This window comes from Oncorhynchus mykiss, chromosome 10 (assembly GCF_057628025.1).
Source record: "Oncorhynchus mykiss isolate SJ-2025 chromosome 10, ASM5762802v1, whole genome shotgun sequence".
Lineage (NCBI taxonomy): Eukaryota > Metazoa > Chordata > Actinopteri > Salmoniformes > Salmonidae > Oncorhynchus > Oncorhynchus mykiss.
In genome coordinates this window covers 34,845,176-34,869,042 of record NC_143031.1, presented here as the reverse complement: position 1 = coordinate 34,869,042, position 23,867 = coordinate 34,845,176, and the positions used below count along the sequence as shown (strand labels likewise).

The 23,867-nt window shown below is 42.7% G+C and overlaps 1 protein-coding gene across 2 annotated transcripts in view; it reads right to left on the bottom strand.

The window, feature by feature from the left end:
- Positions 1-4,529: 4,529 nt before the first annotated feature.
- Positions 4,530-23,867, bottom strand: part of LOC110533716 (protein POF1B) — a 50,503-nt gene continuing 31,165 nt past the window's right edge. Inside the window, exons 3-13 of one of the 2 annotated variants that reach the window (XM_090186426.1) lie at positions 19,468-19,679; positions 15,110-15,143; positions 14,892-14,972; positions 10,237-10,329; positions 10,013-10,126; positions 9,672-9,824; positions 9,357-9,476; positions 9,072-9,200; positions 8,436-8,509; positions 8,134-8,251; positions 4,530-6,979 (exon numbers count right to left, since the gene is read on the bottom strand). In XM_090186426.1, the coding sequence (XP_090042552.1) occupies positions 6,959-6,979; positions 8,134-8,251; positions 8,436-8,509; positions 9,072-9,200; positions 9,357-9,476; positions 9,672-9,824; positions 10,013-10,126; positions 10,237-10,329; positions 14,892-14,972; positions 15,110-15,143; positions 19,468-19,679 (1,149 nt within the window). In that variant the 3' untranslated portion in view covers positions 4,530-6,958. The remainder of the gene's footprint in view (positions 6,980-8,133; positions 8,252-8,435; positions 8,510-9,071; positions 9,201-9,356; positions 9,477-9,671; positions 9,825-10,012; positions 10,127-10,236; positions 10,330-14,891; positions 14,973-15,109; positions 15,144-19,467; positions 19,680-23,867) is intronic. The other variant, XM_090186427.1, reaches the window with a different exon arrangement.

Genomic DNA, 23,867 nt, shown 5'->3' with positions numbered 1-23,867 from the left:
CGGCTGTGGGGACCGTGTGAGGGGATTTATACTAACATTACTATCTGCACTTACTGGTGGCACAGACGCTGTTTCATCCTTTCCTACACTGAAATTACCCTTGCATAGCGATTGCGTCTGAAGCTGGGCTTGCAGCACAGCTATCCTCGCCGTAAGGCGATCGTTCTCCTGTATATTATGAGTACAGCGACTGCAATTAGAAGGCATCGTATTAATGTTACTACTTAGCATCGGCTGGTGGAGGTCCTGACGAACCATGTCCAGATAAAGCGTCCGGAGTGAAAAAGTTGAATGAAAAACAAGTTGAGGGAGTGGTGACAGTGTTTCCTAGCCTCAGTGCAGTGGGCAGCTGGGAGGAGGTGCTCTTATTCTCCATGGACTTTACAGTGTCCCAGAACTTTTTGGAGTTTGTGCTACAGGATGCAAATTTCTGTTTGAAAAATCTATCCGTAGCTTTCCTAACTGCCTGTGTACATTGGTGCCTAACTTCCCTGAAAAGTTGCATATCGTGGGGACTATTCGATGCTAATGCAGTACGCCAAAGGATGTTTTTGTGCTGGTCAAGGGCAGTCAGGTCTGGAGAGAACCAAGGGCTATATCTGTTCCTGGTTCTACATTTTTTGAATGGGGCATGCTTACTTAAGATGGTGAGGAAAGCATTTTTAAAGAATAACCAGGCATCCTCTCAGATTAGGGTTGAACTAATCTGCCAGCCTCTGCCATGGTAAAGCCGGGACATCTGCCTCCCTCTAGCTCTCTGATGCCCACCTCTTTGACAGGCTAGTTCCTACCTCTTTAATGGGGCCTGTCATGCCAAATAGTGTCCACCTCCACATTACAATGGGGTTCGATAAACTATTAGCGTCCGTTGCCATATCAACAGTGGGATGACCTAATGATTAGAATTTTGGAGATTACAGCCTAAATTACGTTATTTTCATCATCGTTCTTGAAAAGATGGCTGATTTCCGCAAAAAAATTGCTGTTTTGTTTAAGTAATAAAATTAAAACATTACTTCAAACTACTTTTGGGTACCTTGTTAACATTACAAATCAAATAAAATGTTATTTGTCAAATACACATGGTTAGCAGATGTTAATGAGAGTGTAGCGAAATGCTTGTGCTTCTAGTTCCGACAATGCAGTAATAACCAACGAGTAATCTAACCTAACAATTCCAAAACTACTACCTTATACAGACAAGTGTAAAGGGATAAAGAATATGTACATAAAGATATGAATGAGTGATGGTACAGAACGGCATAGGCAAGATGCAGTAGATGGTATCGAGTACAGTATATACATATGAGATGAGTAATGTAGGGTGTGTAAACAAAGTGGCATAGTTTAAAGTGGCTAGTGATACATATATTGCATAAAGATGCAGTTGATGATATAGAGTACAGTATATAGATATACATATGAGATGAGTAATGTAGGGTATGTAAACATTATATTAAGTAGCATTGTTTAAAGTAGCTAGTGATATATTTTTACATCAATTTCCATTATTAAAGTGGCTGGATTTGAGTCAGTGTGTTGGCAGCAGCCACTCAATGTTAGTGGTGGCTGTTTAACAGTCTGATGGCCTTGAGATTGATAAACAGTTTCTATCTCTCGGTCCCTGCTTTAATGCACCTGTACTGACCTCGCCTTCTGGATGATAGCGGGGTAAACAGGCAGTGGCTCGGGTGGTTGTTGTCCTTGATGATCTTTATGGCCTTCCTGTGACATCGGGTGGTGTAGGTGTCCTGGAGGGCAGGTAGTTTGCCCCCGGTGATACGTTGTGCAGACCTCACTACCCTCTGGAGAGTCTTACGGTTGTGGGCGGAGCAGTTTCTGTACCAGGCGGTGATACAGCCCAACAGGATGCTCTCTGTAGAAGTTTGTGAGTGCTTTTGGTGACAAGCCAAATTTCTTCAGCCTCCTGAGGTTGAAGAGGCGCTGCTGCGCCTTCTTCACGACACTGTCTGTGTGGGTGGACCAATTCAGTTTGTCCAAGATGTGCACGCAGAGGAACTTAAAACTTACTACCCTCTCCACTACTGTCCCGTCGATGTGGATAGGGAGGTGCTCCCTCTGCTGTTTCCTGAAGTCCACAATCATCTCCTTTGTTTTGTTGATGTTGAGTGTGAGGTTATTTTCCTGACACCACACTCCAAGGGCCCTCACCTCCTCCCTGTAGGCCGTCTCGTCGTTGTTGGTAATCAAGCCTACCACCTACCACATAGGTATTCCTCTTGTCCAGATGGGTTAGGGCAGTGTGCAGTGTGGTTGGGATTGTGTCGTCTGTGGACCTATTTGGGCGGTAAGCATTTTGGCAGACGTTTTGACAGAAATTGAATAATGTGTCCCTGAACAAAGGGGGGTCAAAATGAACAGTCAGTATCTGGTGTGGCCGCCAGTTGCATTAAGAACTGCAGTGCATCTCCTCCTCATGGACTGCACTAGATTTGCCCGTCCCTGCTAGAGCTGCCCTGGTCAACTGTAAGTGCTGTTAGTGCTATTATTGTGAAGTGGAAATGTCTAGGAGCAACAACGGCTCAGCTGCGAAGAGGTAGGCCACTTAAGCTCACAGAATGGGAACACCGAGCGCTGAAGTGCAAAACGCTTTCGTCAGGAGCTGCATGAAATGGGTTTCCATGGCCGAGCAGCCGCACACAAGCCTAAAATCACCATGCACAATGTCAAGCGTCAGCTGGAGTGGTGTGAAGCGTGCTGCTATTGGTCTCTTGAGCAGTGGAAACGCGTTCTCTGGAGTGATTAATCACGCTTCCCCCTCTAGCAGTCCAACAGACTAATCTGGGTTTGACGGATGCCTGGAGAACACTACTTGCCCGAATGCATAGTGCCAACCGTAAAGTTTGGTGGAGGAGGAATAATGGTCTGGGGCTGTTTTTCATGGTTCAGACTAGGCCCCTTAGTTCCAATGAAGGGAAATCTTCATGCTACAGCATAGAGTGACATTCTAGACAATTATGTGCTTCCAACTTTGTGGCAACAGTTTGAGGAAGGCCCTTTCCTGTTTCAGCATGACAATGCCCCCCCCCCCCCCCCCCCCCCCCGTGCACAAAGCGAGGTCCATACAGAAATGGTTTGTCAAGACCAGTGTGGAAGAACTTAACTGGCCTGCACAGAGCCCTGACCTCAACCCCATCGAACACCTTTGGGATGAATTGGAACGCCGACTGCGAGTCAGGCCTAATCGCCCAACATCATTGCCCTCCTCACTAATGCTTTTGTGGCTGAATGGAAGCGAGTTACTGCAGCAATGTTCCAACATTTAGTGGAAAGCCTTCCCAGAAGAGTGGAGGCTGTTATAGCAGCAAAGGGGGGGCCAACTCCATATTAATGCCAAAAATGTTGAAATGAGATGTTCGACGAAGGCTCTTTCCTATCGCTCACTCCCTGTCACTCTGAGGCACAACTGTAGGCTGCTTGCCCTCTCTGCTGGCGAGAGAAGGCAACTGCTCCCTGCAGATGGTGCCCTACTGGAGTAGGATATAGTTGCCCCTAGGCCTTATTATTGTGGTTTCACATGTCGGAAGAAAATACAAACAAAAACTAAAGACAAGTGTACCAGTGTTGCATTCCAAAAAGCAGAGGGTTAATGCCTAAATGAAAAAGACCAGGAGAATTTTACATGGGCGAGCACAGCCAAGAGATAACTTCAGGCAAGAGATGACTTCAGGGTCATTCTTGAATTATGGTGGCATTTGGGCAAGGCATTTAGGGAAAAAAATTCTTTATTTTTCTAAAAATAATTCTATTGAAATGTGTTTTGGTACATCTTCCCATTCTAAATCAACAAATATGGTAGCTCAATGACTTTAAATATTTGTTTACGATTACGATAGCACTGTGCCACCAGTAGGAGTAGTAACACCAATGATGGTAACACCAATGAGACATTCTAGGTTAATTAGGATTTTCTGAAATGGAGGCCACAAATGCTCATATCTAAGGTCATCAATCCTTTATATATAATTTACTAAAGTGATAAGATGAATAATTTTGCTCACAATGTTACATCCCTTCATTTAAATCGACTAACACCAAGTGATACTGGATTTAGACACACCAAATAAGCAATGGAATCCTCAAATTTATGACATACTAAAAGGGTGTGATTAGCCAATAATTGTATTTAATATAAACCCCTCCCCTGATAACAGTTTGCCACCGGAGAGAATGCTCAAGGTTCTTGTATATCAGTGATTTTCAAGGCGGTAACACCAATGACATAAAACTGAGGGACACACATTATACTACTAAAAAAAGAAATTATTTTAATAGCCTTCTTTGTTTTTATTGATCTATACAATAAATTAAATACTTTTGTTCACTGTCTAGAATTCAAAATACTAGATCGATCTCTAAATCCCCAAAACATGTCACTACACCTCTACACATAACCCTGGGAACAAGCTAGTTGTCTATCCCCCAGTAGTTTGTACAATGCACACTAATAGATTTGTTGCAGTATAAAGGACTTACATAAACTCAGCAAGAAAAGAAACGTCCTCTCACTGTCAAATGCGTTTATTTTCAGCAAACTTAACGTGTAAATATTTGTATGAACATAACAAGATTCAACAACTGAGACATAAACTGAACAAGTTCCACAGACATGTGACAAACGGAAATGGAATTATGTGTCCCTGAACAAGGGGGGTCAAAATCAAAAGTAAAAGTCAGTATCTGGTGTGGCCACCAGCTGCATTAAGTACTGCAGTGCATCTCCTCATCGTGGACTGCACCAGATTTGCCCATTCTAGCTGTGAGATGTTACCCCACTCTTCCACCAAGGCACCTGCAAGTTCATAGACATTTCTGGGGGGAATGGCCCTAGCCCGCACCCTCCGATCCAACAGGTCCCAGATGCGCTCAATGGGATTGAGATCCGGGCTCTTCGCTGGCCATGGCAGAACACTGACATTCCTGTCTTGCAGGAAATCACGCACAGAACGAGCAGTATGGCTGTTGGCATTGTCATGCTGGAGGGTCATGTCCGGATGAGCCTGCAGGAAGGGTACCACATGAGGAAGGAGGATGTCTTCTCTGTAACGCACAGCGTTGAGATTGCCTGCAATGACAACAAGCTCAATCCAATGATGCTGTGACACATTGCCCCAGACCATGATGGACCCTCCACCTCCAAATCGATCCCGCTCCAGAGTGCAGGCCTCGGTGTAACGCTCATTCCTCCGTTGATAAACACGAATCCGACCATCACCCCTGGTGAGACAAAACCGCGACTCGTCATGGAAGAGCACTTTTTGCCAGTCCTGTCTGGTCCAGTGACGGTGGGTTTGTGCCCATAGGCAGGTGTGATGTTCAGATGTACCGATCATGTGCAGGTGTTGTTACACGTGGTCTGCCACTGTGAGGGCAATCAGCTGTCCATCCTGTCTCCCTGTAGCGCTGTCTTAGGCGTCTCACAGTACGGACATTGCAAATTTTGTCCCTAGCCACATCTGCAGTCCTTATGCCTCCTTGAGCATGCCTAAGGCACGTTCACACAGATGAGCAGGGACCCCGGGCATCTTTCTTTTTGGTGTTTTTCATACTCAGTAGAAAGGCCTCTTTAGTCTCCTAAGTTTTCATAACTGTGACCTTAGTTGCCTACCGTCTGTAAACTGCTAGTGTCATAACGACCGTTCCACAGGTGCATATTCATTAATTGTTTATGGTTCATTGAACAAGCATTGGAAACAGTGTTTAAACCCTTTACAATGAAGATCTGTGAAGTTATTATAATTTTTACGAATTATCTTTGAAAGACAGGGTCCTGAAAAATGGACGTTTCTTTTTTTTGCTGAGTTTATGTTTTCTTATTAAATAATAGTTACATAAAATGGAAAACGTTTTCGTCATTTGAAAGTGTTTTTATATGGTTTCAAAGTCAAGGGACAGCATTTACCACCGCAATTAAATAATGACCCTTCAGCAGATAACAATCAAAAGGAAAAACATGCTACTTCATACATTGTTAATTTTACTTTTAAAATGTTCAGTTCATCCACCATTTTATATCATCCATAGAACCATGCCCCCAGGCTATGTCCAACCCAGTCACTTATATTCTAATACACCCCACTCCAACCCCCCTCCCCAACCCCAAGCGCAGCGCTCCATTCAATAACAACAACAAAACACACCCATGCACCTCTTAAGGTATAAACATGAAACACAATGCAGCTGAAACATAACACAACTATGTACCTTGCCACAAAAGAAAAGCAAAAGACCAGAACAGAGGCAGAACAAAGCACATTTTACCATACAGTCTCTTTAATTAGCGCATAATTAAAGCATATTTAGCTTCCTTATTTATATGCATAGTAACCATACTATCACCATAGCACATTTAGAGGAGATGTCCTAAAGACTAGCAGGGTAGTGGTGGCTCCATGGAGGACAGACACACTAGTGAGCTGCATACTAATAAGCCCCAGCCCCCTCTTTGCTGTCCACTCTCAGCCCTCCTGGCTGTAGCATAAGCATTTGACATTTTAGTCATTTAGCAGACGCTCTTATCCAGAGTGACTTACTGGAGAAATTAGGGTTAAGTGTCTTACTCAAGGGCACAGACAGAGTTTTCACCTAGTTGGCTCAGGGATTTCGAACCAGAAACCTTTTCGGTTACCGGCCTAACACTCTTAACCGCTAAGCTTCTACTATAACATATTTGGTTGTTGAGTATTTGATGCCCCCCATCCCAGCCAAAGTGAAGCCTCCTGTCCAAGCAAACCCCATTTGGTCAAAACCACCCATCCCATATATAGGGGTGCTGAACCCCTGCCACCACCACCCTGGGAGCCCCGAGGACGAGGGACGGGGAGAGGGAAGCATGCTGGGGGGGGGGGTCAAGGTCTTCTTGTTGTTCATTCCTGTGCAGAGCAGAGAGAAGCAGTGTCTTTAAGGGGTTGTAATTTGTCCGAGAGAAGCAGTGTCTTTAAGGGGTTGTAATGATTTCCTGTTTCGAGATGAACAGAACATGGATACGGTCGTTAGGGCGCGAAGGGTTAATCCATCAGCTGTAATTACAAAAGATTTGTTTCTTGCTGTTTACCACTCACTGTTATCTGCCATACTACTCTTTCATTCAGCATTGGAAAGACAACAAGCTCTTCTGATCTCTTCTAGTCCTATGATTGACTTGATGTCATAAGAGTGCTGAGACTGACAGTGGATCAACTAGGGCTGCACGATATGGGCAAAAAATACAAATCTAAAAAGCATCGTTCTTGTTTGGAACACTATTTTGACTGCATCTGACGTAAAGGAACAGCATACAAATGTATTGGGAATCTAACAGTGAGGAGGAAATGCTCTGCTGAGTGACAGGCGCATGGTGTGTGTGGGAAGGCCACAAAAGGAGAGAGACAGAGTAAACTATAAAAACAGACGTTACACCCAGTTAAGAAGTGTTTCAAAATGTTGCATGCCATATGGATCTCTTGCGATATGGATATTGCACATGTCAATATTGTGATCTCTGTGAATTTGCTTAATTGTGCAGCCCTACTCAAATCCCTGGAAACGTCTGTGCTGTCACCCTAAATCTATTCCAAACTTTCTCACAACCCCATGCATGACTCTCACAAACAACAAGGGTGCCTGTCCAATTAAGCATCCACAACCCCAATATGGAATTTAGTAGAGTCGGGAGAAAATGAATTAATTTTATTACTAACAGAAAAAGGCAGAATTTAACATGCTCTCTCCATGCCATCAGGTCCTGGTCCTGAGCCAACTTCCATCCATCATCCTCTCATCACAGGCTCTCCTCACACGACGGACCCTTGCCCAGCTTCTGACAGGGCCAAATAGTAACAGCCCAGTGAGGGTCCCAAGCTCTCCCTCCTGGGGCCCCATGGCAGTACACACATGGTTAATGCTATTTGGCCATGCCAGAATAGACAGATGAATAGCCCTTCCTAATCACTAATCATCATTTCCTTTTTAACCACTAACCCTAACCTTAATCGTTACCCTAATGTTACCCCTCACTTCAAACTCTAAACTGAGAACAATAGCTGATGTACTTACTCATCAGTATAGCTATACAGTAGTTTGTCCTTTCTAGCATGGCCATCAAGTTTCTACTTCCTCCCTGCTCTACTCTACCTGTTTGATCATCTCCCCCGTCCGGCTCTCGATTACGATGGTCTTGGTATCCTTGATGGGCGATGTGGAATTGTAGTCATCAGTTAGCAGGCCCAGGAGGGGGTACTGGTTCCTGTACCTACACATCAGATATACACAGTAAGGACCGCATACTAGTTGGTTAAGTACCTACTGTTCACCAGTACAAAATCCTGTTTTGGGAAATACCACACTAGGCATCCCAAATTACATTCACCCATTTTAGAGGAGCTACTGCCCCAAATATTCCCCATAAAATAGGCTCATGGTATTGTTGGGCTGACCTTTTGGTGATAGTGGTCGTGGTGACGTTCTTGGAGCTGTCTCTCTTCTTCTCCTGCTGCAACCGCCAGATGTCCTGGAGGTTAAAGATCAGAGATGGGAGGTCAAAGGTGAATAGGGAGGGAGGAGGAGGAATGAGGTCTGTGCCGTAATATAGGTGTTAATGATGGAGCTAAAGGTGCACAACGTGTCAGGTAAATACATTCCTGAGGTGACATTAAAGGATCCTTTGGAGCCAAATTAACACAACAACTGTGAGATAATATAGTCAGACTGGCCTAAACAAAACCAATCACTTAATTATGGAAACAAGTTAGGCAACAAACCCAATAAGCGGGGTAAGAACAAACCCTAGAAGCAGGGTGAGGACAGACCCTAGAAGCAGGGTGAGGACAGACCCTAGAATCAGGGTGAGGACAGACCCTAGAAGCAGGGTGAGAAAAGACCCTAGAAGCAGGGTGAGAAAAGACCCAAGAAGCAGGGTGAGGACAGACCCTAGAAGCAGGCTGTTTTTCTAATCCAAAACTGTTAGCTTAGTTTGGTTCTAGATTTGTCCAATTACAGGAGTAGACATTTCCTAGATCTGTATGTATCTAAGGGGCCGGGCTGACCAGTGACCAGTAGCTATGACCCCTGACCTCTTCCTGATGTTTGATGACGACCTCCCGCTGCTCCAGCGTTGTCAGCAGCTGTGTGATGCGGAGATGCAGGCTCTTGTCACCTGACCTCTCTGTGGTGTACTCTGTGGTGATCCGCGTCAGCTGGGACTGGACATACCGACAGATAGTCAGAGACACTCACAGTCAGTATAACCACTAGCTACCCATATTTCTTCTCGCAAGCACAGTCAGTACTGCTACAGTACTTCCAACAGAGCAGGAAGGCCCCATCCCTGTATCCATGCATCCCTGTAGGCTTCTTACCCTGAGGCTCTGCAGTTCCTTGTCCTTCTCCTGGCGCAGGGCAGCTAGCTGCTCTGAGTACTGACGTGACAGCTCCTCTGTATTCATCTGAATGGTGCTACTGCTGCACTGGCCAGCCAACTGGATGAAGATGGATACAGAGGGAGACACAAGTTAGTTAACAAGTTCGATCTATGAGAATAATTCTATAGTCGGATACTACAGTCATCATGAGTAAAAGGAATTTCTAACATGAGTAAAAGGAATTGCTAAGAGCTTATTCTCTGAAGTGAGATGGGTTAGAGCCAGAGATGGAGGAGGGTAGAGTTAGAGTACCTTCTGTTTGAGCATCTCATTTTCCTTCTCCAGGGCTCGGTAGCTGCCCTCCAGTTCTTTGATGCGGAAGTCCCTGTTTGAGTCTGTAGTGCGGCTGCTCAGGAGCTGAGTCTCCAGGGTCCGCTGGCTGGAGCTGGTCTCCTTCAGAGATATCTAGATGGATGGATAGAGTTACCCACACACAGTCATACACCCATTGCACTAACATACAGGGCAGAGATACTCTCTTTCAAAAACACCTACAGAAGAGGTGTACACACAGGCAAACACACACAAGCGACACACAGTGGAAGAAACACACATACACACACTCTCACAAATTCTCACACACACACACCTACCTGTAGCTGTCTGTTGTTCTCTCGTATGGCCTCTAGGAGGCGGTCATACTGCTCAGCCTGGTCAGCCTTGAAGCTCAGGTCTCTCTCCAGGGACTCCTTCTCGCTCTCCAGACGCTGGGAGAACAGAGACAGAGGCAGTAAGACTGTAAGACGGCCTGCCTGCATGTACATCTCAATGAGACAGTTAAGAGCATAAGAGGGTCCTACAGTGACCCAGATCTTACCCTCAGATCCTCTGACATGTGGATCAGCTCCTCCCTCAGGCTGCTGAAGGTGGTCAGAAGGAGACGCATGGTCTTGTCTGCTGTCATACGGGTCTGAGAGGGTGGGAGCGAGGGAGTGAGGGAGAGAGAGCGAGAGACATGAAAAATAAAGGAGAGATATTGATGAAAGAGAGGTTAGGTGAGATTTAATGAGCCAGTTTCAGGCATAGTGGAGCAACCAGAGGAATATATTTTCCATAGGCGGATTGTCCGTCGAAATGAACAAAAATTCTAGAAATATTATATATATTTTAATATAATGGACACGACTTTTAGCCCAGCTTGGTAGGGGGACACGACTATTTTTCATAGCAATCTATAGTATTTGGCTGACCAGTGTGCAACGGCCGACCCCCCTACCAAGCTGGGCTGACCCGGTGACGCAAATTCACAAGTCAAACGCACATCATCAGAGAGTGAGACCCACCCTGAATCTGTCAGTCACTCAGTCAAAACTGAAAAACGGAAAGGTGGTGCCAAAAAAGGGCTCGAGGCCGACGCATTTTCTAAAAGTTGTGGTTCTGTTGGTCCGAGTGTTGTGTCTGTGAGAAATTACAGATCAGCTGCAGTGGTGCAGGCAAGGAAGGAACCAAACAGAGAAATACACACTCCTGCACACCGACACAGATCATGATGCCTACTGCTGCCAGTTAGACTTCATATTTTGGCTGTATATTGTACTATGAAATATATTTAATATTGACTAAAGTAGGCTTATTAGGGAAGGGAGATTTTGGGCAGCATTTAGACACTTGTCTATTTGCAATACACCTGAACAAGTTGTTAGATTGGCTTTTATAACACATAGCGAAGGCAATAGGTATCTAATCAAATGAAATCAAATTTTATTTGTCACATACACATGGTTAGCAGATGTTAATGCGAGTGTAGCGAAATGCTTGTGCTTCTAGTTCCGACAATGCAGTAATAACCAACAAGTAATCTAACTAACATTTCCAAAACTACTGTCTTATACACAGTGTAAGGGGATAAAGAATATGTACATAAGGATATATGAATGAGTGATGGTACAGAGCAGCATAGGCAGGATACAGTAGATGGTATCGAGTACAGTATATACATGAGGTGAGTATGTAAACAAAGTGGCATAGTTAAAGTGGCTAGTGATACATGTATTACATAAGGATGCAGTCGATGATATAGAGTACAGTATATACGTATGCATATGAGATGAATAATGTAGGGTAAGTAACATTATATAAGGTAGCATTGTTTAAAGTGGCTAGTGATATATCTACTAGACATGTACTCTGCATATACCTCTTTTAACTAAACACAAGCCAAATGAAGGTACATTTGGGGACTGTGTATTTTAATTGCTTTATCAAAGATTTTTCACTTCTGAATCTCAGTCTCTTCAGCCCAGCGAGTGAGTTATTGAGCTGTAGTAACAAGTGACTAACAAGTGTCAGATAACATTACATAGCCACCGCACTTAAGGCTGGAAAGTCCCGCCAATCTCTAGCATATTTAATTTGTTGAAAGGCCAGTCACTTCTTGGCAGAAAAATACGCATATGCACGCAGCACTGTCAAATGAAGCACAATGCTGGAAATCAATCTGCATCCATATACACTATTCCCAGCATCATTCTTGACAAACATAGAATGTCATATATTGAATTCAATAGAAGAAAACAGAGAGGGAGAGAGAGAGACTGCCAGTTCCTTAATATAGTCATTGGCTGTATTATACAGACAAAACATTAAGGAAGTGGCAGTCTTTATCTCTACTTCTCTCTCTCTGTTGTCTTCTATTGAATTATATGTAGCCTAATATCTAAAGGGGGGGGGGGGGGCACTTGACATGCACTAATTTGAAATATGTATACTGACCAAAAATATTTACGCAACATTCAACAAACAGATTTGACTGAGTAACAGTTCATATAAGGACATCAGTCAATTGAAAAACATTAATTAGGCCCTACTCTATGGATTTCACATGACATGACAGGGGTGCAGCCTGGGTGGGCCTGAGATGGCATAGACCCACCCACTTGGCTGCCAGGCTGACCCAGTGGGGAGCCAGGCCCAGCCAATCAGAATGAGTTTTTCCCCCACAAAAGGTCTTTATTACAAACAGAAAGACTCCTTAGCATACTCCTTGTTAAGTATAGTTATGCTTTTATAATGTATAATATAAGCCAATGGTCATCTATAAGGCATTTATTCCGTGATTTTCTTCGTTCTATAATATATGTGTTTATTCATTCACAACTAGAATGGGTAACACTTTATTTGAAGGGTCAGTAATAAGTCATTTATAAGGCATTTATAAATTCTGTGTTCACCCTTTTTTATCATCACTCCCACATTAATAATCTATTTACTAATCATGATGAAGTATTTTTGCAGATCCTAATCTAAAGTGAGGGCTATTTATACATATTATGAGCGACCAGTGTAATACGAGGTGTTGTAGTAGCTGACAGGCCCACTGGTTTGTGTCAAGTACTGTTGGGTTTTTCACACTCAACAGGTTTCCGTGTGTATCAAGAATGGTCCACCACCCAAAGGACATTCAGCCAACTTGACACAACTGTGGGAAACATTGGAGTCAACATGGGCCAGCATCCCTGTGAAATGCTTTCAACACCTTGTAGAGTCCATGCCCTGATGAATTGAGGCTGTTGTGAGGGCAAAAGGGAATATTAGGAAGGTGTTTCCTAATGTTTCATATACTCAGTGTATATATATGTATATATATGTGTAAATAACTAGCGTACTAACATTTACAAATGTGGGCGTAATGATCAATAAATGGTGCGCAAAAGGTTTAGAAATACCTTATATTGCCTTATTAATGGTTTATTATGGACCCTTAAAATAATGTGTTACCCTGGGGTGTTGCTGGGCCCAGCACAGGCAGTGTGGTCCCCTGGTCTTCGGGTCCCAGTGATGCTAGTCTTATAAGCACAGACATCTCAGCTGCTGCTGCAGCAGTCAAGTGTAGTGGTTGTAGGGAGAAAACAGTGGATGTAGGGAGAAAACAGTGGTTGTAGGGAGAAAACAGTGGATGTAGGGAGAAAACAGTGGTTGTAGGGAGAAAACAGTGGATGTAGGGAGAAAACAGTGGTTGTAGGGAGAAAACAGTGGATGTAGGGAGAAAACAGTGGTTGTAGGGAGAAAACAGTGGATGTAGGGAGAAAACAGTGGATGTAGGGAGAAAACAGTGGATGTAGGGAGAAAACAGTGGATGTAGGGAGAAAACAGTGGTTGTAGGGAGAAAACAGTGGATGTAGGGAGAAAACAGTGGATGTAGGGAGAAAACAGTGGATGTAGGGAGAAAACAGTGGTTGTAGGGAGAAAACGGTGGTTGTAAGGAGAAAACAGTGGATGTAGGGAGAAAACAGTGGTTGTAGGGAGAAAACAGTGGTTGTAGTGAGAAAACAGTATATGTAGGGAGAAGACGGTGGTTGTAGGGAGAAAACAGTGGATGTAGGGAGAAAACAGTGGATGTAGGGAGAAAACAGTGGATGTAGGGAGAAAACAGTGGATGTAGGGAGAAAACAGTGGATGTAGGGAGAAAGCAGTGGATGTAGGGAGAAGACGGTGGTTGTAGGGAGAAAACAGTGGATGTAGGGAGAAAACAGTGGATGTAGGGAGAAAACAGTGGTTGTAGGGAGAAAACAGTGGTTGTAGGGAGAAAACAGTGGATGTAGGGAGAAGACGGTGGTTGTAGGGAGAAAACAGTGGATGTAGGGAGAAAACAGTGGATGTAGGGAGAAAACAGTGGGTGTAGGGAGAAAACAGTGGTTGTAGGGAGAAAACAGTGGATGTAGGGAGAAAACAGTGGTTGTAGGGAGAAAACAGTGGTTGTAGGGAGAAAACAGTATATGTAGGGAGAAGACGGTGGTTGTAGGGAGAAAACAGTGGATGTAGGGAGAAAACAGTGGATGTAGGGAGAAAACAGTGGATGTAGGGAGAAAACAGTGGATGTAGGGAGAAAACAGTGGATGTAGGGAGAAAACAGTGGATGTAGGGAGAAGACGGTGGTTGTAGGGAGAAAACAGTGGATGTAGGGAGAAAACAGTGGATGTAGGGAGAAAACAGTGGATGTAGGGAGAAAACAGTGGATGTAGGGAGAAGACGGTGGTTGTAGGGAGAAAACAGAAAGAGACACACAAACTGACACGTGTACTGCCAGTTTATTGATATTTTGCCTCTATATTATATATGTAAGAGTAATTAACCTTTAGGATTGGGGGGACATGTATTGCAATGTAAGTAGTTAGCCTTTCATAAGGTATTATGAGCCAATGGTCATCTATTAGGCATTTATTCAGTAATCTTTCTTCCTTCTGCAGAGACAGCACAACAGGCAACAGAGGCACAGTTAAAGTGGTGAGTTGTATCTCCAGTGGTGATTTACATGTTATATTTGTCTTAAACATGAGCTGGTTAAAAAGGAGGAGGACCATGTTTCAAGGGTCACTGATACAGTAAATGGTGAGAAACGCTGTACTATAGTTGCCTATGTTATGTGTCAGTAGCATTACTGCCTGTGTGTGTAAGTAGCAGGTGCGGTGATGTGGGCTGGTGTGGCTGAAATGCCAGGGCTGAATTTTTGTCCCAGTCCGACCTTGGTGTTACCTGCAGCAGGTAGCGGAGCTGCTGTTTGGTCAGCTCAGATGCTCCTTTGGGGATCAGGGCCTCAATGTCCTCTCTCTTTACCTGCATACACACAAATGATTACTTTCATGTCATACTTTCACTCCCAGCATATATAAATAGCTACTGTACAGCAATTTAAACAATACAAGACTAATATGATGTTATGTAAAACCATCGGTCGCTCCTCCCTGCTGTACCTTGTAGTCATTACTGGGATCTAAGAGGTGTTTCCTGGGAAAGAGATGGAAAGGTAAACACATTACAGGGCATGACAAACACACAATTAGACTAAATAAACCATCTTTGTCTCCAGTCTACACATGTTATGATAGAGTTAGCAGCAGAAGGACACAGAGGGATGTGTTTGCTCAGTGAATCACAGGTAGTATGAGTAAACAGAGAGTCTAGAGAAATGAGAGAAGTCAGGTCTGACTGACGGTTGTAATGTCTAGTGACTAATTACAGGATTTACGATGATGGATGACACTCTGCAGGTGTATTTAGGACGTGTATTTAACCTGTGAGTTTATATTACTGAGTTTTACATGAAATTCCTGTGAATTTTACATTATTACATTATATATATATATATATATAAATACAGTGCCTTCAGAAAGTATTCATACCCCTTGACATATTCCACATTTTGTTGTGTTACACGCAAGACATTTCAGCTTTTCTTTTTTATTTCATTTGTAAAAAATTCTAAAAACATAATTGCACGTTCACATTATGGGGTATTGTGTGACAAATCATCTCAATTGAATCCGTTTTAAATTCAGGCTGTAACACAACGTGGAAAAAGTGAAGGGGTGTGAATACTTTCTGAAGGCACTGTATATATTATATTCAGCTATAGAGCCTCTCAGTTAGAATATTAGCCCACAGCCTGCCTCACACCTTGACGGCATTTTATGGCCCAACCTGGCAAGTTAAGAGAGGTAGAGGGACTGTGCCAAAGTGTGCCAGAATGGCACTTGATCCAGACAGAGACAGCCAGGTATGCATTAATGAATCAATTATACTATCATCCAATCAATTTGACTGTGTTTTTACCAATCTAACTACATAACAACATAATAGTAATCATTTATTTGAATGGTAAATCTCTATTGATAAACTGGGTAAATCAAGATGTAAGCTAGGCCTGTTCTCAATACAGTTGAATGCATATTCAATAGGAGTGTGTGCATCTACAGTATTGAGTTATTGAGATGGTTTTGGCTGGTTTCATTGGGCTACAGATGATTAACAATCTGTTTCCTTTCCATTTGGAACTTATTTTATTGTGCTGATCAACAACATTTGTATAGAAAAAGCAAATTGGTTATTTGATAAAAGTGCGCCCTGTCTCTAAGACCTAATGACGTCATTCGCACACACAGTGAGAGAGAGGAGAGACGTGACTGAGGCGAAGGAGACTAAGTTAATTAATAAAGTTCTTGGCAATGACTGTATGATTTTTGGTGACAGCTTTGAAATCCTCATATTTTGTGTTATGGTTCTAGGGTAGTGAATTGATGTTAGTACTAGGGTAGTAAATTGATGTTAGCTTCAGCTGTAAACTAGTAAGGAAAGTTAGCTTACAAAACTGGAAGCTACCGGTATCTTCTTGTCTAGACATTGTTTTGCGAACAGCAATGAACAGTTGCAACATTTCTACATGCCGTGTTGCGTTATTCAAGCGTGTTAGCTTCTGTGCAGTGTGAGTGGGGAGCTAACATGATGCAGCCTAGCTACAGATTGTACCGGAAATAATGTGATATAACCTAAGATTTTTGGTGTCCATTACTGGGCGTTACAGGAAAGACCCATACAAACTGCCGCCATAGATCATTCAACTAACCTGTTCTTGGCTATACTTCTTTGTTATCAATTCAGTGAAAAAAGTATTTCAGAAATGTCAGTTTCCAGTTGCAGGTGTTTTTTTTGCCAATGGGCAGAGTGAAAAATGGGGAGTTTTATCTCTAATCTCATGCTATTTCACACATTTTGCCATGAGGTTGAAATAAAATATTGATGTTTTAGAGGTCAGGGATTCTTGAAAGACCGGACAATCTCAAAAAAAAATCCACAAATGTTTGTCCTAATATTAACAAAATTTGAAATATATATTTTGATAGACCAAAGTATCAGCTATCACACCATGTTAAGGAACAACCTCGTTTTTTTCATAAATCATTTTTACAATTATTGTAATTATTATAATTATTGTCAATTATTTAAACAAGTGTTTGAAGTCCATGATTGACCTATTAAGGATCGGACCCTTTTTTCAATTTCTTCCCAAAATGACATACCCAAATCTAACTGCCTGTAGCTCAGGACCTGAATGCATATTCTTGATACCATTTGAAAGGAAAACTTAGTTAAATGTACACTGAACAAAAATTTCAACGCAACATGCAACAATTTCAAAGATTTTCCTGAGTTACAGTTCATATCAGAAAATCAGTCAATTGAAATAATTCAATTGGTCCCTAATCTATGGATTTCACATGACTGGGAATACAGATATGCATCTGTTGATCACAGAAAACCAGTCAGTATCTGCTGTGACCATAATTTGCCATCGTCCAGCACGGCACATCTCCTTTGTATAGAGTTGATCAGGCTCTTGATTGTAGCCTGTGGAATGTTGTCCCACCCCTCTACAATGGCTGTGTGAAGTTGCTGGATATTGGTGGGAACTGGATCATGCTGTCGTACAGTACACATCGATCCATAGCATTCCCAAACATGCTCAATGGGTGACATGCCTGGTGAGTATGAGAACTGTGTACGGATCCTTGCGACATGGGGCCATGCAGTATCATGCTGAAACATGTGGTGATAAGTGTGGATGAATGGCATGACAATTGGCCTCAGGATCTCATCACGGTATCTCTGACCATTCAAATTGCCATTGATAAAATCCAATGGTGCTTGTTGTCTGTAGCTTATGCCTGCCCATACCATAACCCCACCGCCACCATAGGGCACAACGTTGACATCAGCCAACCGCTCGCCCACACGAGCGGTTGAAAGTTGAAACCGGGGTTCATCAAAGAAGAGCACACATCTCCAAAATGCCATTGGCTGTGAACGGTGAGCATTTGCCCACTGAAGTCGCTTACAACACTGAACTGCAGTCAGGTCAAAACCCTGGTAAGGATAACGAGCACACAGATTAGCTTCCCTGGGATGGTTTCGGGCAGTTTGTGCAGAAATTATTTGGTTGTGCAAACCCACAGTTTCATCAGCTGTCTGGGTGGCTGGTCTCAGACAATCGCAGGTGAAGAATCTGGATGGGGAGGTCCTGGGCTGGCGTGGTTACAGGTCTGCGGTTGTGAGACCAGTTGGACACACTGGCAAATTCTCTATAACGACATTGCTTATGGTAGAGAAATGAACATTAAATTATCTGGCATCAGCTCTGGTGGACATTCTTGCAGTCAGCATGCCAATTGCACGCTCCCTAAAAACTTGAGACATCTGTGGCATTGTGTTGTGCACACAGGTACATATTGTCCCCAGCACAAGGTGTACCTGTGTAGTGATCATGCTCTTTAATCAGCTTCTGATATGCCAAACCTGTCAGGTGGACTGATTATTTTGGCAAAGGAGAAATGCTCACTAACAGGGATATAAACAAATTTGTGCACAAAATTAGAGAGAAATAAGCTTTTAGTGCGTGTGGAAAATTTCTGGTATCTTTTATTTCACCTCATGAAACTTAGGACCAACACTTTTCTACATGTAATGAGGACATGAATAAGGGGTCCTTATGGTATAGCTCACCCTGCTCATTCCAAGTCAATCTGAGTTGACCAAATCTCTGGACACATCTTTTAGGAATCACAGTTTTGAGAGAAATATTATTTCAATTCACAGAGGGGTATTGCAAGAAACTACATAAGTTCATGTTTCAGTTAATATCCATTATTGCATTTAAAAAAAAATGTAAACACTTTTTTAGAGTTTGAAATTTGTTCCGGACAAGGGCATTTCCAGGCATAGAGCCAAAATGGAAATGTATAATATTTAAAGTATTTAGAAAATTCTAAAAACAAATATTTTCCATATAAAATTCCCATAAATGTACATTTGAAACTAAAATAATGCAACAAAATTCAAAAAAAAAAAAAAGTTCCCCTGCAGGACAAGGATTGTCCTGACTTTTAAGATTCCCTGAGCTAATTTCCTGCTATTCAAAAATTAATAATCCATGAGGCTGAGAGAAAATGTTGCAATTTTAAAGCACATTTCCTGTAATATATATATATATATATATATATATATATATATATATATATATATATATATTATTGCTTAGGACTTCTTCATATACTATCTGGGGGGGCCAACCTCTGGGGGGCCCCCAAAGCTCATGGGCGTGTGCCACGCCACTGTATTTCATACTGTAGCCTAGTCTGGACAGTTCAGTAGGATCTAGATTTGCCCTCTCCCTTGGGTTTCTGTCTTGTTTCTTTCTTATTGATTCTGTTACGTTTTGTGCTGGGGGGAAAAGCTATATATATAAATATGGCTATATGTTGAGAAAATCAAAACACACCTTCCACGTATCTTGGCCACGTGTTCTGAGATGCAGGTGTGGATGTCACAGTTCTTCCTGTAAACCTCCGCCAGCAGCTCTCCGAAGAAACGTGTGTCCATCTTCACCACGGGCACTACCTCCCTCACCTCACTCTTTATCCCCACCTGAGACACGCTCTCTATCACCCTCTTCACCACATTTTCCTTAACGATGTTCACCATCTCCTCCTCCTGGGGAAAAAGAGAGGGAACGAGTTGAATCTTAGACATCAATCTGTCACAAGCAAAAGAGAGAGACATACCCACCATCATCATGGCATGAAAGAGCAATATGGCATCTATACTACTTGAATTAATCACCCTACAGTGGGTTTACTATAATACAAGACATGCAACTGTTCTAGGTCATGTCTATCATATATGGCTGTCAACAGTAATGGTTGCCAGGATGTAGGAATGGGTAAAATGACTGACAATGACTCTGGCTCTATATTGCTCTTGAACAATCAGACGGAGACCAATAAATCTTGTCAGATCCATGGCCTCCAGAACCAGGATTGATTATTTGTTACAATTTTAAGATGTTCTGTTGTTTTTCAGCAGTATTTCAAAATTGTGACAGGTTGGCAGTTCTCAGAATTGATACAGGTTCCAGATGTTTTGCTGGCGGAGGGGGAAAGAGAATTTGTTGGGAAGTTGTCTCAACTCAAATCAACTCAAATTGTATTTGTCACATGAATACAACAGTGAAATGCTTACTTACAAGTTCTTAACAGTGAAATGCTTACTTTCAAGCCCTTGACCAACAATGCAGTTTTAAGAAGAATAAAAAAAGAATAGAAATATAACAAATAATTAAGGAGCAACAATAAAATAACAGTAGCGAGGCTACATACAGGGGGTACGGTACAGAGTCAATGTGCTGGTGCACTGGTAATTGAGATAAGATGTACATGTAGGTATAGGTAAAGTGACTATGCATGGATAATAAACAGAGAGTAGCAGCAGCGTAAAAATGAGGGGGGGACAATGCAAATAGTCCGGATAGCCATTTGATCAACTGTTCAAGAATCTTTTGGCTTGGGGTAGAAGCTGTTAAGAAGCCTTTTTGACCAAGACTTGGCACTTCGGTACCACTTGCCGTGCGGTAGCAGAGAGAACAGTCTATAACTAGGGTGGCTGGAGTCCTTGGCAATCTTTTGGGCCATCCTCTGACACCACCTGGTAGAGGTCCTGGATGTCAGGAAGCTTGGCCCCAGTGATGTACTGAGTCGTACGCACTACCCTGTGTAGTACCTTACGGTCGGAGGCAGAGCAGTTGCCAGGATGCTCTCGATGGTGCAGCTGTAGAACCTTTTGAGGATCTGAGGACCCATGCCAAATCTTTTCAGTCTCCTGAGGGGGAATTAGGCGTTGTCGTGCCCTCTTCACGACACCAAGGATCTTGATGCTCTCAATCTGCTGCACTACAGCCCCGTCGATGAGAAAGGGGGCGTGCTCAGTCCTCCTTTTTCTGTAGTCCACAATCATCTCCTTTGTCTTGATCACTTTGAGGGAGAGGTTGTTATCCAGGCACCACACACCACACTCACCAATAACTTATGTTTTTATTATCTAATTGCTAAAACTACACCTGTAGCTAGTTGGTTTGAATTGGTTCAAAGGGTATTTTGCCACTGAAGATTTCATCCATCCTGAATAGCTTTCACAAAGTCAACAGACCAACCATGTGGCCTTGACTTTCTGCACATGGCCATGTCGTGTCTACATTCCAAGTCATAAAGTTAACCAACCCTTGTGTAACCCTTATGCAATATTAAGACAAGCAACTCTTGTGCGTGTTTTTCACATGGATTGTTCCTTGTCGCTCTAGAAACACCACTCATATGCATTGCTTACCAAAGCATGGAGGGGGTTTGGGGGAGTTGTATTATCAAACCAATGCCAAGTCACTCTGACTATAGTCTCTATGGTTTCCTAACAACAATAAAATATGTATGGCTCAAAACACTATAGCCTAAATATTAAGAGGTAGACAGAGAGAGAGTGATAGTGTCCCTGTCGGATCTATCAAAGTGGAGGAGCAACACAACAGCCAATCAGGCCAGAGTCCTGCAAATGCCCTCTGACACCATTAAATCATGGATGGAGCATCTTCCTCTTGACAACCATATCTCATGTCAGGGACATGACGCTGCATTTTTTGGGGATCAACGATCAATACCTTGAGTCTGCCCCCCGTCTCAACCCAAAAACTGAACACGTGTACTAAAGACATTTGTACAGATATTGGTGTTTTACATGTTTTTCGATATTGCTTTTTTCTCTTATTCACAAGTTATGTTGCTGGGTATTTAGAATGTTATTTTATCATTCACATGTTGAGGTGGTGGATAATTTACTGCTTTGCCTTTGTCATGTTTGTTGTATTGTATCTCTTATTTCCCCTTAGCACAACATTCCTAAAGCACCTTTTGTTTGGCACAATGGTCTTCTTATTTGCTTTGTGTTTATTTTTTATATTTTTTTACATGTGTTTATTTTTTATATTTTTTAGATATTTTTTATTTATTTTGTGTTTTACACTGCACAATTTTCCTCTGTTAATATATTTTTCATTTAAATAAATACATTTCTAGCAAAAGGTCTGCAAATGTCGTTGTCTGGTTATTCATAATTGTGTCAGAAAATGTCTGTACTCTGAAACAGTCACTCAGTAAGCTTGTAGTGGTTTGTAAACTTAGCAAAAAAAGAAATGTCCTCTCACTGTCAACTGCGTTTATTTTCAGCAAACTTAACATGTGTAAATACTTGTATGAACATAACAAGATTCAACAACTGAGACATGAACTGAACAAGTTCCACAGACATGTGACAAACAGAAATGTAATAATGTGTCCCTGAACAAAGGGGGGGGAAGGGTACCACATGAGGGGGGAGGAGGTCGTCTCTGTAATGCACAGCGTTGAGATTGCCTGCAATGACAACAAGCTCAGTCCAATGATGCTGTGACACACTGCCCCAGACCATGACGGACCCTCCACCTCCAAATCGATCCCGCTCCAGAGTGCAGGCCTCGGTGTAACGCTCATTCCTTCGACGATAAACGCAAATCCGACCATCACCCCTGGTGAGACAAAACCGCGACTCGTCAGTGAAGAGCACTTTTTGCCAGTCCTGTCTGGTCCAGCGACAGTGGGTTTATACCCATAGGCGACGTTGTTGCCGGTGATGTCTGGTGAGGACCTGCCTTACAACAGGCCTACAAGCCCTCAGTCCAGCCTCTCTCAGCCTATTGCGGACAGTCTGAGCACTGATGGAGGGATTGTGCGTTCCTGGTGTGACTCGTGCAGTTGTTGTTGCCATCCTGTACCTGTCCCACAGGTGTGATGTTCAGATGTACCAATCCTGTGCAGGTGTTGTTACACGTAGTCTGCCACTGCGAGGAAGATCAACTGTCCGTCCTGTCTCCCTGTAGCGCTGTCTTAGGCGTCTCACAGTACAGACATTGCAATTTATTGCCCTGGCCACATCTGCAGTCCTCATGCCTCCTTGCAGCATGCCTAAGACACGTTTACGCAGATGAGCAGGGACTCTAGGCATCGATGAGCAGGGACCCTGGGCATCTTTCTTTTGGTGTTTTTCAGAGTCAGTAGAAAGGTGACAATGCCACCAGCCAAACTGCTCGTTCATAACTGTGACCTTAATTGCCTACCATCTGGCAGCTGTTAATGTCTTAATGACTGTTCCACAGGTGCATGTTCATTCATTGTTTATGGTTCATTGAACAAACATGGGAAACAGTGTTTAAACCCTTTACAATGAAGATCTGTGAAGTTTATTTTGATTTTTACTAATTATCTTTGAAAGACAGGGTCCTGAAAAAGGGACGTTTCTTTTTTTGCTGAGTTTATATAGATAGGGTATGTTCTTACTGTCTACAGCTAGACAGCCATTCTCACCCATGTGCCATAGCAGGAAGGTCCTCATTGAAATGGTTTAAAGGCCACTTACACGTAACACAAGGTCGTACATGGCCATTTAGATGAGGGTAATGTCTTGGGGGGTCAAGCCTTAATGTTGGACAGTCATTCTGTTGTTACATGTTACAGAACCATGCTAAGCCCTGTAGTCTGTACTAGCCTTCACAAAATATATGACAAACAAAACGAACATGAGAATGAAGTGTCTGTCTTTATTGTGATTTAAAAAGTGTGAATAAGAAAAAAAGGCAAAACCCAAACAACAAAAATACCACGTATACAAAAACTGTGTAGCTCAAAACACAAGCTACTTTTGAAAGGGGATCCTACTATGACACAGTCATCACCCAGAGGAAGAAAACAAACAGTGCATTCGGAAAGTATTCAGACCCGTTGACTTTTTCCACATTTTGTAACGTTGTAGGCTTGTTCTAAA